General features: G+C 40.5%; 1 protein-coding gene across 1 annotated transcript; it reads left to right on the top strand.

Moving 5' to 3' along the window:
* Nucleotides 1–9,889: 9,889 nt before the first annotated feature.
* On the top strand, nt 9,890–15,494 carry MDFIC2 (MyoD family inhibitor domain containing 2). Its single transcript, XM_071756451.1, has 3 exons — nt 9,890–9,950; nt 10,402–10,623; nt 15,193–15,494. Exons 1-3 carry the CDS (start codon nt 9,890–9,892, stop codon nt 15,450–15,452), a joined length of 543 nt encoding a protein of 180 aa, XP_071612552.1. The 3' UTR covers nt 15,453–15,494.
* Nucleotides 15,495–15,899: the final 405 nt, after the last annotated feature.

Genomic DNA, 15,899 nt, shown 5'->3' with positions numbered 1-15,899 from the left:
TTTTTGTAGTCATATATTCTCCCATGCCAGTTTACCATGAATAGAGCTTTAAGGACCATCCATGACAAATGCTGCATCTTCTGTGATTTGCAGCTCTCTTTGATGGTGTTTAAACTGTCTGGATATATTTTAAGAATATATGTGGTTTTGATAGTGTTTCCCCACACCAAATCAAAATGCTGACAGCCTCAGAGCTCCTGTGGCATTAATGCTGTGACCATAACCATGTGTAATACCTGCTTTGGAAAGAAGCTCTTGGCTCATGCATTTGGTGATATTCAGAAAGTGGAACAGCTGACAAAGAACCCAGAACATGAAAGGAAGGCACTGTGCTGTCTTTTCATTGGAAAGTTCTCAAATTCTGCCTGGAGATCCCGCTGATATTTTCACTTTCCAATAGACAGTGCTTACCAAAAATAAAACTGAGAATTTGAAGAGCTTTCCAAATTTAATCATAGTTATACATGGGGGAAAAAAAATTATTTTTTGTAATCAACTCAGTATTTTGTGGTTTACATTACCTATGAATTTCCCAAACTAAATAGAGTAAACAATTACATAAAAGTGTCTGTGGAAGACCTACCTTTAATTGCTGTGCCAGAATATTAAATAAATCCCTGTCCACTTCTGGCTTGGAAAAAACATTCTGGTTTGGATTTTGCTTCTGAAGCTTGATCACACTGGCAAACAGTCTCAAGCTCATGAAGGGGTGGGTAATTAACCATGAGAAAAAGGAAGGAAGACAAGATTAGTGCTGCAATATTTTTTCTTTAATTTTAAAACAAGATAATCAATTCAGACAATGCATCAAAATCTTCAGCAGTGAGAAATAAAGAAAACTGGAGCATTTTGAGTTGTCCCTGCAATACAGCAGGTGGCTGCCTGGGAGGAGCAGGATGGAGCTGCCCCAGGACCATCCGTGGGTGTCCCTGCAGCCCCCTCAGCAGAGTGGCAGGAGGGGACAATTTGCATGGAGCAGGGCACCTTAAATCCCTGAAGTCCCAGAAGGGGACAAGGATTGGCCCTGTGGTGGGTGGGTGATGTACTCACATTAATTTAAACATCCAGAAGCTTGGGGAGATAGGAAAAGGCTTTGTGTTTTAAGTTCAGGTTCTATTTAAGACTTGCTCTGAGTTTCTTTAATGATCCCTTTTAGAGAAATGTCAGGAGAGTGCAGCCTTAAAACAGAAAGAAAGAAACAAAAGAATACAGAAAGAAGACTTTTTTCCTTTACAAAAGCTTTTTAAGGCTTCATGTGCTAGAGCAGCCATGCCACCTACAAGATCCAACAAATCCAACCTGGGGCTTAAATCCAGCTTCAGAAATAGCCATTCCTTCTCAGAGATTCCCAGAGAGGACAATATTTTTCATGAGCTGCTGAAGTAACAACAGGGTGCCAGGATGCCCTGGTCATAAGCTGGAGGAAACTGGTTAAAACCAGACAAAATTAAAACCAAACAACTTACCTATCAGCAAGCAGTATATGAAATGTTATGAGATCCTGCTGCTCCTCAGTTACTACAGTAGATTTAGTTCATGGAGGTTGTTTCATGCAGTCACAAAAGCCAGGACATAAATACAGACCTAAAGGAAAACTTAGTGGGAAAAAGAACAGTGGCTGAGGGAGAATTTGGAAGATCCAATTTAAAAACAGAACCCTGGGAGTTCCTGCAGGGCTCTCCTGGAGGATGCTCAGCCCCTGGCCCATGGGGTCAGGCAGCCTGCTGACCACGTTATGTTTCTTAACACCTTCACTTAAGCTTTCACTTAACACCTGAAACCAAAACTGTGAAGTTTCTGTACAAATCCAGTGATTTATTTTGGTGCTGCTCAGCCTCCTGAGGACCTGGCACCTGACGTGGAGCACTGGGGAGTGCAGCTCCCTGGGCAGTTACCTGTAAACCACCCATGGAACAGTCCCCAGCAGCACCTGTGAATTTTGCTGTTGTGTTTGTTGAGAGCATAGGTTGTGCCCTGTGTCTGTTGCACCAGGGACTTTTGATTTAGCACATGAAGCCCTTTTCATAAAGTGTTTGGTCCCCCCTCTTGCAAAGTCCGTTGCAAGCCTCGAGTGAACATAAAATTCACACAGATCCTTTCAATTCTTTTTAAGGCATCCTTAAATCCTTCTTTTTTTTTTTTTTTTTTTTTTTTTCCCCTGCTGTACATCTTACTTTTTATAGTTAAAAGTAATTTTAAAGCAAAAAAAAAAAAAAAAAAAAAAAAAGAACATAAACAATATACACTGACTCTTGACACTCCACTGCTTTTTTAAACTAGAATAATAAAAATTTGCAAATGAACAAAGGAGTGGGAGGAAGATATCTGATTTACAATGTTTTTGAGATAAAGAACACTATAAAAAAAGATCAATGTGAATAATAAAGCATTGTTAACTGAGTCATGACATTTCTATTCTCAGTGAAGATTTGAACAGTAGAGCTCTGCAAATGAGCACCTTGTGCCATTTTCAAAGTGGGAGGAAGACATATAATTATAATTTTTAAAGTGAAGAGAATTTTTAAAAAATCTCTGTGAAAAAGTTTATTGAAAAACATATCGACATATCAATATGACATAAATTACTTTAATTTTATTAAACTAGCAGAGAGGGGGGTACCTCTTTTTGAAGACTGGCTGCAGAAAGCATTCCTTGCAAAGAATTTTCTTTATTAAAAACTCTTTTGCTAAGATGAAACAGCACTGAATGTCAGCACTACCGTATATTTATTCTGTAACTCTTCCAACAGCTGAGATCTATAAAAGAAACATATTTTCAAAACAGTTTTAACCTCCATTGTCTTGATCATTCGTATGAACATTTTTCATGTCACCTATTGAAATCCCTCGCAGAAATCTTTTATTCAGTCAAAATTAATGAAACCATTTTCTTAAACAGCCTTAAAAAAAAAAAAAAGAAAAAAAAAGCTTAAAACATGCATTTTCTTTGACATACATTTTCTGCCATTTCACTTATCTCTGGGATGAGAGCAAAATTCCATATTCATGCTATCAAATCTGCAGAGAAAAGTGAGCTGGAGAGAGAAGAAAACTAAACCTGCTCTTGCTGTGTGTGCAGCTTGAATCCACAGTGAAAACAGCGTTGATCGGATTACTCCAATGGAGTCATTTAGTGCTTTGGCATTCCTGAAGTTAGGGCCCAGCTGTGAAATCAGAGTTGGGGCCAAACTTTGCTGTTAGGTGAGTGCACATGGCTCCCATTTTCTTCAAAGGGAATGACACACATGGACAATATTTAACTTTCACCTCTTCCATTCTTCGGCTCGCAGAGCCAGGGCCGACGGGCTGTGAGCTGGCAATTTAAGAGAATTAAAAATATAATCAAGATTTTCCAGGACTTACTAATGATTTGGGCTGTATAATTCAATCCACCTCAAAATTTAGATGCTCAGCACATTCTGAAAATCAAGCCATCTCGAATGTCTTACTTGAAGCAGGTAAAAATCATAAATCACTCGGAGTATATTGGTCATTGGATCCTAATAAACAGGGCGTAGGATACCTCTTCAAAATAATAAGCTCCAATTTCTGAGTTGGCTGGGATCCTTGAGAGAGTTACCACAACCCAACCCACTTTGGGTAATGCTTTTGCACACATTTCTCCACTGCCATTACTCTTACAGGACCTGAACACAGTGCAGGAGCCCTTAAGAAAATCTGGGATCTGTTTCTGCAGATCCCCTGGGATGGACTGGATTTCTGGGGTGGCCCACAAGGCATAAGTGCCACAGAGAGGAAAAAGGATGCATCCCAAAATGTTGCTGCCCTGTGGTGTAAGCAGAGCTTCATTTCAACTCAAGGTCAAGTGGAAAACTTTCCTACCAGCCTTACTGACTCTCCTTCTCTCTTTCCCCCGACTCCATCTGTTCCTCACCCATCTCCTTCGTTCCGCACTCGCCTCCCTCTTCTTCCTGTGTCCATCTGTTCCCTCCTTCCTCAACACAACTTGGAGAAAGGAAGTAAATTCAGTCATTCACTGAACAGATTTCAGGATGAACCCCCTCCCTCTCCAAGTTCTAACTTCATTCATCATGGGGAAAAATTATAATGAACAGAAATGTTGAAGGTGAAAATTTATTAGGGATTGTGTTGCTTTCCTATATCAAAAGCATATAAACATTGGCTTCATTCATTTTTCTTAATATATGGTGTAATTAGTGAGAAATATTAGTGGAAGTGCTTGCTATGCAGTTCATCAACACATGCCTGTCAGAGTTTAGGATCTGGGCCAAAATTTTTTGCCAGTCCTTTGATAGATTTATAATAACTCTATAGAAGGCTTTACAGTCACCTGGGTCACTGATTCATGAAGCTGAAACATATGCAAAGAGGTCAAAATTTCACTATTGATAAAATATCCTCTCCCAGGACTGCACCATTAGCTTTGTTACTGCAGCAGCAAAATAAAGCAAACCCAAAGCTCCTGTGACTTCCCAGTCCATCATCATAAATCAGAGGAGAAGCACTTGCGCAAGTTCGTGATGTCACATGAAGCCCAAAATATATTTATAGCCCTGTGTAACATTTCCTGTTTCCTTACAACAAAAATAAACATTCTCTACATCCCCTTTATCTTTATGCCTGAGCTCAGCAAAATGCAATGGGCACAAAACCCTCTAGCTTCTCCTACATGGATGAGAGCTGCTCCCGTGGAGTTATCTCCCTCTGCTGCACTCACTGTAGGGACAGTCCCACACCTCCTCCTACTTTGCCTCTCTGACCCTGGCAGAGAGGAGAAAGGAAGATTGAAGCCTTACAAGTCCTGCATGTGGAGAGGACAGCCTGGAAAGCACAGCAGAGGGAGAGGAGCTCAGCAGCCATCTAGGAACTTAACCTTTCCACCACGAGGACCTTGGGCACCTTCTCCAGGAAGACAGCTAACCCATGGAGGTTGGAGTTTGGGATGCAGTTTCCTCTCTCCTCCTTTGCTGATGGTTTGGGAACCTCATCTAAAGTTTCTGGAGTGTTTGGGCAAAGATGATGCCCCACATTTTATTGCAGATCTCGTAGCTTTCAAGCTTTCTCTTCCTACCTGAAAGAGGAACTTCTGTGTTTGCCAGTGATTCTCTTCTCCTCTTCTCAGCTGAAACTTCATCCCTTGGCAAGTTGCTTCATTTTTGGCTTCCCTTCCAGAAATGAGGCAGAGGGTAGCAGAAACAGTCCCATGTCACTTCCCCCTGTAAGGAAGCTCATCTGCCTCTGTTTGCCCCCAAAGCAACAACCCCTGAAGTCAATGACTATCATCAAGTGGCTAAAGGTGACAATACATGTACCAAACCACATCTACTTAGAGAGTCCCCCTGAAATGTTGTTTTGTTCTTCCACCAAGCCAGTCCTACCAGGTCCTTGCCTTTCTCAGTGCTCCCCAGGCTGATTCTGAGCAGTGAGGACCATCCAGGTAAGCTGCTGGCTCTGTGTCACACCCTGGCATCCCTTCCCATCTCTGCTGGAAAAAAAAAAAAAAAAAAAGTTATGCCCTTTAGACTGGCAAGAATCAGTGTTGTGTTTATATCATTTTACTTTTTCTTTTTTGAAACACAGCCATCAAAACCTGAGCTTTGGGTTTCATTTTACTGAGAGTCTTTTCAAACCAAGTGAGTTGAGTCCAAGCATTTATATTTACAAGTTATCATCCAACAGATCTGATGTAGCTCTGCCTGCTTCATCTCAGGACTGAATGGACATGGCACGGAGCTCTTTTGGTGATGAGCAGGTGATATATTAAATAGACAGGTAGTGACAGTGCTGCATGGGATAACAAATGGCCAGGAGATCAGCCAGGCATTCCTTTGGTTCTTTTGCTGCACTGATACAAAAAGATGCTTCGTGGTGAAATTAAAAAAATTAAACATCTTTAGCAGCTGGAGTTTTCCACACAATTCACCACTAACCCTTGGGACTCCTCACCACAGGGGTGTGAGGCAAAGGGCCAGGAAAAGTCACCAGTGAGCAAAGCCCCAAGGCTCCCTTGTTCCTTACTTGTAAGATGCTTAAGAGCCCTAAATAGGGTGATAGATCAGTTCTCCTCCTCTGTCAGGGTTAATTCCCCCTCACCACTGCCTCAAGCAGCAATTTGGCTTTACCCACATTGCTGAAGTCCCCATCAGAGCAGACTTCCCCCTCTGCCCCTTGCCAAAACCAGGGACATCATGTGCCAGGATTTAAAAGCTAATTTCAAAAGCAAACTCCAACCTCCTCTCCTGCAAGACCCTGATTTGTGCCTAAAGCAGTGAAAAGAAAGAGAGGTCAGGAGGACCTATGGTAGATGCCACTCTTGGTATCACTGCTCCTTGCTGTTAATCTGGGGCTGGCATCAGTGAAAGGGAGTGAATTACTTTGTGCTTTCATGGATTCAGCTGCCTGAATTACCCACCTTAAAAAAAAAAAATATGTTTCATGTGAATATTGAGACTATCTATAATGCAAACTTGGGTGAACCATCCCAGCCTTCTGCAACAGCCAAGCCAAGTCCCAGCTTCCCTGCATGAGAAAGTTGCTACTTCATGGTACTGTTTAAAAGTGGCACATTGTGGGGGTTTTACCTCGAGCTGCCTCTGCCTAACAGTCTAACACTGAATAATCTGAGATTTCTTCAGCATGATAAACTTACATTTTTTCCCTTTTAAATCACTTCAGTGGATGGCTTCTACACGTTAAAAGCACAAAGATTTGTGGATATCTCAAGCTGAACAGAGGCTCTTAAAGTATAGTAACAAAGTTTGACCTTCTGCCCATCTTTAACTGCAACTTCTTTTTTTTAAGTTGCCACTTAACAATAAACATAAATAACATTGGTTGTACTTAATATATTTTTAAAACCTGCTTGGCTCTACTTACATTTTCCTAACTCTCAACCTGCTACTGTTTCATGCAGCAACAAATTAGAGGAAAAAAAGAAAGTGCTAACCACTTTTTTTTTTTTTTTATGCTGGTCTAGCATAATCTTTATTTCTTTAGACACTCTGTGCAAACATTAAATTGATAAAAAACATAATGTAGATGGACCCAGAACTGAACTGGAGGTAATTGCATAAAAATGAAATGGAGACCTATAATTGTACACTGCTTTAGCCTCTATCACACTGTTTTCTGGAAGCAAGGATCTCACTTGTCATAGCAAGTTCCTTGTTACAGTGATTGCAGGAAGACTTGATCTAGCTGTACCAGTGTAACATTACTTAAGGGGAGCTTTTCAAACTAAGAGTCTGACACTGAAATGCACTGTATTTTCACAGATGTAATATGCTTTAACAAACAGAAGAGTCCTTGAATGACAGCTTTTGTTACCCTTTTGTTTGATGGTGCTGTACTGAAAAATTCAGGCTATGTCTATGCCTTTCTATTTCTAGTTTTGATTTCTCTTCAACAGCACTTCAAGAATAAAAATTGTCTCGAGGCATGAATAGTAAAAATTGGGGGAGATGGTAAATGTTAGTCTGGCATTTACTGATTATTTCCGTCGGATTTTTTTTTTTTCAGTCTTGTTTGTTGAATGCTTAAATGCCTTCTGTGGGCCACTGGGTTTTTTGTAGAAACAGGGAACTCAATAGATATTCTGCAGTTTCAAATATATCTGGTTTAGGCTTTTTGGGGCCTATTTTGAAAGTGGAAAATTACAGAAAATGTCATTCTTCCCTGGGGCCTTTCAATCTGATCCATGTGTATTCAGTTTCTCAGTCTGGGTGGAGCTCTCAGCCTGGACAAACAAGACCCATTTGTAAGTTGGTCACCTGAATAACACGTGTGGGGGATTGTGGCTTTTAGCCTTCCAAATCAATTTCTGTCCAACAAACCCAATGCATCAGTGCAACGTTGCTTCCTCCAGAGCTCTGCTCCTTTCATCAGCACAACTTTTCCTGGAGACAGGATGCTACCCAAAGGAAGGGCAGGAAAAATTCTGGTATTTCATTGATTTATAAACACTGGAAACCAGTGGTTACTGTACATGTAAGTACATCCAAAATGCATGAAATTTCACATTTTGAACCCAAAAGGCTGGTCAAGAAATCCGAGAGGGGGGGAAAAACCCCTGAATTGACTCAGTCTCAGGGGAAAACCATCAACAGATGATCAGAGATGGGCAATACCAGACATGCTCTGCCCAGGATGCTGCTTTCCCACAACCATGTGTGCAGCCTGGCAGCAAGCACTGCTGTGCTTTGCACTGCTGGTTCACACCTGGAGGAACCACTGTCCATCCTGCCCTTCCCAAGTCCTACCTTGGCTTTCCTTCATCATAAAATAAAAAAATATATACATATTTATGGGTTTCTGAGACTCATCTCTATGCCAGTGCTCTCTTACTGCCTCCTCCACTCCACTTCTCTCTATCCCACTGGTGGTCACTCCCTGCCTAAGGCCAACCTGTAAACTCTCCAGGACAGGGAAAATCCACACTTGCTTCATTACAGACTTTGTCATTACTACAAGTTCAAAAATCAAGCCAAAACATCTGCCAACACACGTTTTTAAAGCAGTGATTTGAAGTTCAAATAAAAATGATAGCTTAGTATTGCTTCTTAACCTCTCCCAAGGTCTTACTCTGCTCAGCTCCATGCAGCTTTTCTGCTTCTACATATTTCACCACATGAAAATGACATAAGATTGCATGAAATCTGCACAGAAAAATTTAAAGAAATTGCTCACTCATTCTGTAAGTAAATAGGATCATGGAAACCATAGATGAATTGGCTTGGAAGGGACTTGTAGAAGTCACCTTGCCTGGCCTTTGCCTCAAGCCAGGGAAACTGCAGTCAGAGCAGGATGCTGGAGGCTCTGCCCAGCTGAGTTCTCCACATTTCCACAGCCTCACCACAGGCTGCCCTGGTGCTATACTCTCCCCATGATGAAGACTTTGTTCCTAATGCAGTCCCAAATGCCTTTGCTGCAGCTTGTGACAGTGGCCTCTTGTCCTTTTTTCTATGTGCACTGTTGGGAGGAGTTTGGGTCTGATTTCTTCATTAAATAGAGGACAGCATCCAGCACCACTCTTTGCCTTCTCTTCTCCAGGCTAACCAAGCCTTGCTCTCTCAGTATCTCCTCATACATCAGATGCCCCAGGCCCCTCACCACCTCGATGTCCTTCCTTGGACCTGTTCCACATACCAGTTAAACCTCCAATCTTTGCTTCCCCCTGTTTTGAGCCTGATAGTCCCAGTTTGGTTTTTTTTTTCCTACCTTACAATCCAGCCACCACATTCCCATTTCCCCCTTCTGGCTGCAATGATACTACAGGACACAGCTTCAGTCTCATCAAGGCTTTGTTATCTATCAACCTTTTCCTGGCATTGTTTTAATTTATGTCAAAGGTACCCAAAAACCAGGAGATATGCAGGGTCTCTCTTCTGGCTTCTTGCAGCAGAGAGCAGACTCACTACTTCAGAGCACTCACAGTTCCTCTTGGAAAGTAACTTTTGCAAAACTGAGGTTTTTGTAAAGATTGATTTTCTGTATCTAGCTCAAGAGCAAGCATATCACAAGATTTAGGTAAGATAAAAAGTGAAGCTGTGCTTGATGTGAGGTGCAGGAGTTAATCAGCTGTAGATAAGAACTGATGAGGTTTTGTCATCCCAGCCACAGAGGGAATGACTGTTTCTTGGTCTCCTGATCACTTCAGAGAGTAATTGAAATTGTATATCAACCCATGTTTATCTGCACCTGAGAAGTTCTTCAAGAATAAATTGAGCTCAGAACTCTTCTTAACCTTTCCCCTACTTTGGGCTTAAAATTAAGCTCTCCCTCTGGTTTTTGGTTTGTTTTTTTTTTGGGGGGGGGACTGCCTCTCTGGCATGCTGACAGCACCTGAAGTATCCTGTCTTCTAGTTAACTTCCAGGCCAAGAGCACAAGTGTGGATGAAGTTAGGAAATAATGAATTTGGATGTTAAACAGAGACCATCTGGCTTGCTCAGCTATGAGATTATGAGCCATGGTGAGCTGGCACATCTGCATCTAGGTACCACCTACATGCACGTTGTTGGCTGTAAATTTAAGGAAACAGAGATGCTGTTGAAAAATAATAAGATGGTTGTTTTGCCTTCTTTTGTATCACAAGTTAAAGTTAGGATTTCACACTCAAAATAGAGATCAACTGAGGCAATAGCTCTGTGCTCTCCCCTAAGATGATCCCACACAGTGGAGGTGAATTCTTAGCTCCTGTGTCCACTGGGTTTAAGAGAAAAACTTCAGAATGCAAACTCCCAAATACTTACTCTATGCAAAAACTTCACTTACATAAAGACACTGAAATCATGAAATAAGTGGGTTTAGGCTTGGAAGTAAACAACTGCAGGCTTGGAAATTCTACATATGTTATTCTTTCAGATCTCTGTCTTAGTATCATAAACAAGCCTCTTTTCTTTTTTCTTTCCTAATCCCACCAGATAACCAGCTTACAAATGAAAAACATACAGATGAAAAGCCTATGAAAGGTATTGTTATGAGTTCTGTCGCCGACTTCAGCATCACAGGCACTTCATCAAAGGGTACCAAAAATGAGAAGAAATTGTCAGATGCAAGCACATCATCCATTGCTTCCCTGGAGAAATGCAGAGAATTCACTTACATTGAAGATGATGCATCAGTACACCAGAGAGACAGCGATGGTATGTTTAGTAAAACTGCTCATATTTAAGCTGATCTCCACATTATGCCTGTTGCAAGGGCACTCTGTGTGTCTAACTGGCAATAAATCACAGAACCACAGAGTCATTGAGGCTGGAAAGGATCTCTGAGATCACCAAGTCCAGCCTGTGACCTAACACCACCACACTGGCTCTATCACGGCACCAAGTGCCACATCCATTCTCTCCTTAAACACCTCCAGGGATGGTGACTCCACCACTTCCCTGGGCACATAAAGCCAAAAGCAGCATGAAGCTGCTCTGCAGACATGTTTGTGATAGAGGAGAACTTGTGTAATACCATCTTTTGGTGTCAGTGATACTAAAGATGCTGCATTAGATGGTGCAGTTGTGCATCCAGCCCTTCCATCCTGCTGTCCCATCACCAAGCCCTCCCTCTGGTGCCTGCCCTGCAAAACTCACCTGGGTCAGGACCAGAACTCTCTTCATACTGATATTTCTGATGCCTGAGCCAGGTGGATACATGTAGAGGGGATTTCTACTTAGTTCAGGATGCTCTGAATTCTGAAAAAAAAAAAAAAAAAAAGCCTATTTGAAAACAAAGTGCTAGGAAAAGTAGTTACAAAACCAAAATTGCAGCAGAAGACAAATAGTTCAAGTGCATTTTCACAAATGAACACTGCTAAAACATAACTTGCCCAGGGGCTTATAATCACAGCTGTCTTACCTTTTCTGAAAAGGAGATGATTTTATTGTGTAAAAGCAGAAAATGAAGAACAGAATATCTGCAATGTTTTTTTAAGTTTCAGAGGCAACAGTAAAACCAAGGGCTAAGGAATAAAATGGGTTGTGAATACTCATGACAGGCCAAGGATCATGACTTCTGCTGATCTAAATAATATAACATGATTTTAGTTGACATCTGCTGAGAACCAGCTATTCCTGGTTATTCCACTGGATGTGGAAAAAGTGCTTCTGTGAAGTATTTTGGAAAACTTTGCTCTCTGTGCCTTTTCCAATAATGTATTAGTGTGCTATATTCAATGGGGATATATCCAGTTGGGATCTATCACACATCATTTAACAGTTCCTGAATTAACAACTTCTAAATACAGATCAACAAAATAAACCACAAAAAAAAAAAAAAAAAAAAAAAAAAAAAAAAAAAAAAAAGAAAAAAAGAGAAAAAAAAAAGAAAAAAAAAAAAAGAAAAAAAAAAGACCCAGAACCCAGCTCTCCAGGAACCATTACTAACTCCACTGATCCTGTAATAAAAGTAATGGCTCTGATACATCTATTGGCATGTATTTAATTTCAATGAAGGATCTGAAGTAATTATTTCATTTAAGGGAATTGTCCTCTAGCCCAGACACTCCCTATTTTCTGAGTTTGCTGACTATCTGATCAGGCCCCTTAACCATTACTGGTGCACAGGTGTGGACCATGTGATGCAAATAACAGATTTCATACTCCTTAAAAAAGCTAAAAGTGAAGGAAATTAACAAAAAAACCCAATCTGTGCTCAATTAATAATGTTAAGGGCTGGCTGGAAGCCAAGTAAACCCAAGGAAGCCAGATTTGTGGTTGTCACTGCGTACTCTGCTCACTCTACTCTGACAAGTTACTGCTAATTCCACACACATGAGGCCAAATCCTGTTTCTTGTGCATGGAGAATCTCTGAAGGCAGAGCAATCACTGAGGAAATCAGTGATTATTTTTGTCCCCTGTGCTCAGGGAGGAGAAAAGCTCAAGCTTGGGTCTCACCGGGGGTGACCATCGCATCCTCAGCAAGCTTTGGACCTGGTTCATTCAGAGCATCATCTGTGTGAGCAGAGGGTGTGCCAGCAGCCACCGACAAGAGCAGGAAAATTTAGAGATGAAGCAGGCTAGCAAAATGATTAGAAGTTTCTTCTTTTGTGGTAATTAATCTACTAATGCAGAGAATGAGAGCTGAGGTCGTTGTTCTCACAGAGATAAATTCAGCAACGCCGCTTCGCAACCAGCGGGGAAAAAGGGGAGAAAAGAGGAGATTGCATCTTCTTTTGTGTAGTTTGTGGCTAATTTATTTTCAAATATATAAATGAATGCATATGAATGGATGTTTAATTGCTAATATCTATTATTTATATACATTACCCCACTTAAAACGGGACAAAAAAGCCTCACACATGCAGATTTTTCGAAATGTGTTACATCCATTATCACAGTTCATGGTGTGTGCTCTGATGGGAATTTAAAAGCATCTTTACTGCACATCACAGTCTCTGTGCTGAAACATTACTTTATTATTAAAATCTTGTGCTTTTTGTGTGCTCTCTTTCCTGGATGAAGCCCTAAGAACTATCTATTCTCTCCAGATTACATAAGCACCATTATGGTTAACACATGCAGGAGAAAAACTGTTATTAGAGAACAGATCTTTGGAGAGAGGGGAAAAAAAATAAAATTGAAAGATCATTAATTGATATATAATTTTGAATTTCATCTCTCGTATCTATGTATAGGAAGGGAATTTCATAAACATAAGACATCTAAAAAGAATAGTCTTAATTACACCATGGACTACTGGATAAAATGATTACATTTTCTACACTGTAAATTTCATACAATTAAATGCAGTGGTGTCACCTTCTAAAATGTTTCAATTTTATAATTATTTCAGTTCATTTAGTTAGAAAAAAATATAAGCATGAATTTACTCAGTATCACCAAAATCTAGTCATTCTTATTCTCCAGAACTGACTTAGAAGTTAGTTGTGCTTGTCTGAACTCAAATAGATCTTGACATATTTAAATAAGTATTAAAAATGATAACATTGATGATGATATGCTACTGAGAAAGAAGTTCAATCATATGCTATTTATTCTTGCTACCTGCTTTAACTGCCTTTTGTTAAATAAAGAAGCTGGGATGGTTTGTTTTTTTTTAAATTTTGTTTTTCGTCAAGAAAGCTTTCTGAAAAAAAAAAAAAAAGAAAAAAAAAAGAAAAAAAAAGGAAAAAAAAAAAAAAAAAAAAAAAGCATAATTCTGGAAACATCCTGGCAGTGAACTTTATGTTACGTGAGATAGAAAATGCCACAACAGAACCAATGCAGTTGAATGAGTTCACAGTTAGTCATCCTAGGGCAAGAAATGTGGTTAGAACCATATGTTTTCCTGAAAGAACCAATGAAAAGGCATTCATATTGTTGAAGGCATTTTTCCTTTCCAAAAACAAGGAGGGGAAAAAAAAATTAAAAATGGAAAGGTCTGGGTCTTTGCACTCCAACTGGATTCACACCCTCAGGATCCGACACCTGCTCCAAGCCTGGGGGCAGCCCCCCCAGATGCTCTGCTTTGAACCATGGGGAGGGAATTAGTTGAATTCTGAGGGCAACAAACACATTTTCAGGAATATTCACTGCTCCTGAGACACATATCCTAGCTGATACTGTTTTCCAAACTTTTTTTTCTGATCAAAAATTAAAAAGTATGTGAATGAAAAAATGAGAAATCTGATTTGGGGGGAAGTGGAAGGACTCTGGGGTGAGAACTGACCAGTCCTGTTCTCCAGACTTGCTTCTCCTTCCTCTCTCTGATTAAGCTATCAAGCTGTCCTTAAACATTTTTACTGAAGCTGAATACTTTTAGAAATAAAACTATAAGCAGGTACTGAATCTCTACTCTTTTTTTGTGTGTGTTTAAATCTGGTCTCATTGGTAAGATCATCTCAGGCTGTATCTGGCTGCCACTTGGAACTCACAGTCTATCCCAAACTTCCAGAATGGCCACAAAGAAAAGCAAGAGCTAGACCTGGAGGGCCTGGGGATCTCACCCATTCTCTGCAGAAGTTCTGAGTATTTGCACACTGACTTCCAGCAAGGATTTAGACTGTAGTAGACTTACAGCCCAGAAAGGAATCGTATAAATAACAAGTCTGTTCTGAACTTTTTGCATGTCAGCAAAAATGTCCCCGAAATGTTTAGTTTGGTTGGTAGGGGTTTTTTTGTTTTTGTTTTTGTTTTGTTGTTGTTTTTGGTTTTTTGTTGATTTTTTCCCTTCCTAGAAATAGCAGGAGCAACCAGATGGCTCTTATCTTTAATCACAAATTCTTGTGAAAAAGGAGATAAACTCCAGTGTCTTGTGTGTTGGTCAGGTAGCACATGTGGCACCACAAAGCAGCAGCACTTCCAAACTCCTCAAGACTGCAAACCCCCCTGCAGAGCATCCCTACTGCCTGAGGTTCACTCCTGTCCTGAAATTCATAGCCCAGACTCCTTAAGACTATAGAATCGTATAATTATTTAGGTCAGAAAAGACCTTTAAGATCATCAAGGCCAACCATAAAGTTGATTCAGAGCACTTGTTCCTTTGAGCCTCACTGCCACAGAATATTTTCATTCACGCTGCTGCTTTTGTTTTTTCCAGAACAAACAACATCAAAAAGAAATCCATTCATTTGACTTCATGGAAGTAGTTATCACCACTGTATTTTTAGCCTACCCTGTGTGCTGCCTTGCATCTCATTTCTGTGTAGTCACCCTACCCTGAGCCTGGGTAACCCAGCAGGTCCTTTCTCTTATATCTCGCTGCTTTTCCTTTCTCTTAGATGAATGCGCAACACTTATCCTGGCCTGCTTGTTCTGCCAATTTTGGGACTTTCTTATAATGCTGCCTGATACCTGTGAACATTGGCTGATAGATACCTGTTGTCCATCCAATAGATACTACCAGACCTCCGACGAAGAGCACGGCAACAACGACTGCAACTGCGACTGCGACGTTGATTGCAGCCTCTTTGAGTCCTGCCATGAGACTGGGGAATGCCTGGAACTTGCCATGGAGATTTCTGAAGTCTGCTATCGTTAGGAAAATAAAGGGAGAAAATTCTTCAAAACTGACTGCGAGTGAACGGACAAAGTTCTATATTTTTTTTTCTTTTCTTTTTTAAAAGATAATAATAATACTTACCAGAGCGTTTGCCAACCAGGACTGTGTGCGTCGTGCTGCTCTCAACTGGAGGTCTGTAAATCTGTACCATTCTGGCTGTATGATTTCACCAATTGCTGAAACCAATAAAGGGAAAAAAAGGATCTTTTCCTTTGTCATAGATGACAACAGAATCCTTAAGTGCCAAGTGTGCTTGATGCTTTGCCCACTGTCAATCCAAGGCTTTTCTAAACCTCTAATTGCTTCAAACATGGACTTCCCCATTCATAAACACAGGACAAATTAGGACATTATTTTAGGACTGATCTATATATTAGTTCATCTTCCTAATGGATTCATACCTAAACATGTATTACACATTGTTGG

The sequence above is a fragment of the Heliangelus exortis genome, chromosome 12 (assembly GCF_036169615.1).
Source record: "Heliangelus exortis chromosome 12, bHelExo1.hap1, whole genome shotgun sequence".
Lineage (NCBI taxonomy): Eukaryota > Metazoa > Chordata > Aves > Apodiformes > Trochilidae > Heliangelus > Heliangelus exortis.
This window is presented reverse-complemented; position numbering and strand designations above follow the sequence as displayed.

Excerpts from the sequence above, each read along its gene's own strand:
- MDFIC2 (XM_071756451.1), top strand. The coding sequence starts at position 9,890 with ATGAATTTGGATGTTAAACAGAGACCATCTGGCTTGCTCAGCTATGAG. Across the intron at positions 9,951-10,401 it reads CTATGAGATTATGAGCCATG|ATAACCAGCTTACAAATGAA; the intron begins GTGAGCTGGCAC and ends TAATCCCACCAG. Across the intron at positions 10,624-15,192 it reads ACACCAGAGAGACAGCGATG|ATGAATGCGCAACACTTATC; the intron begins GTATGTTTAGTA and ends CCTTTCTCTTAG.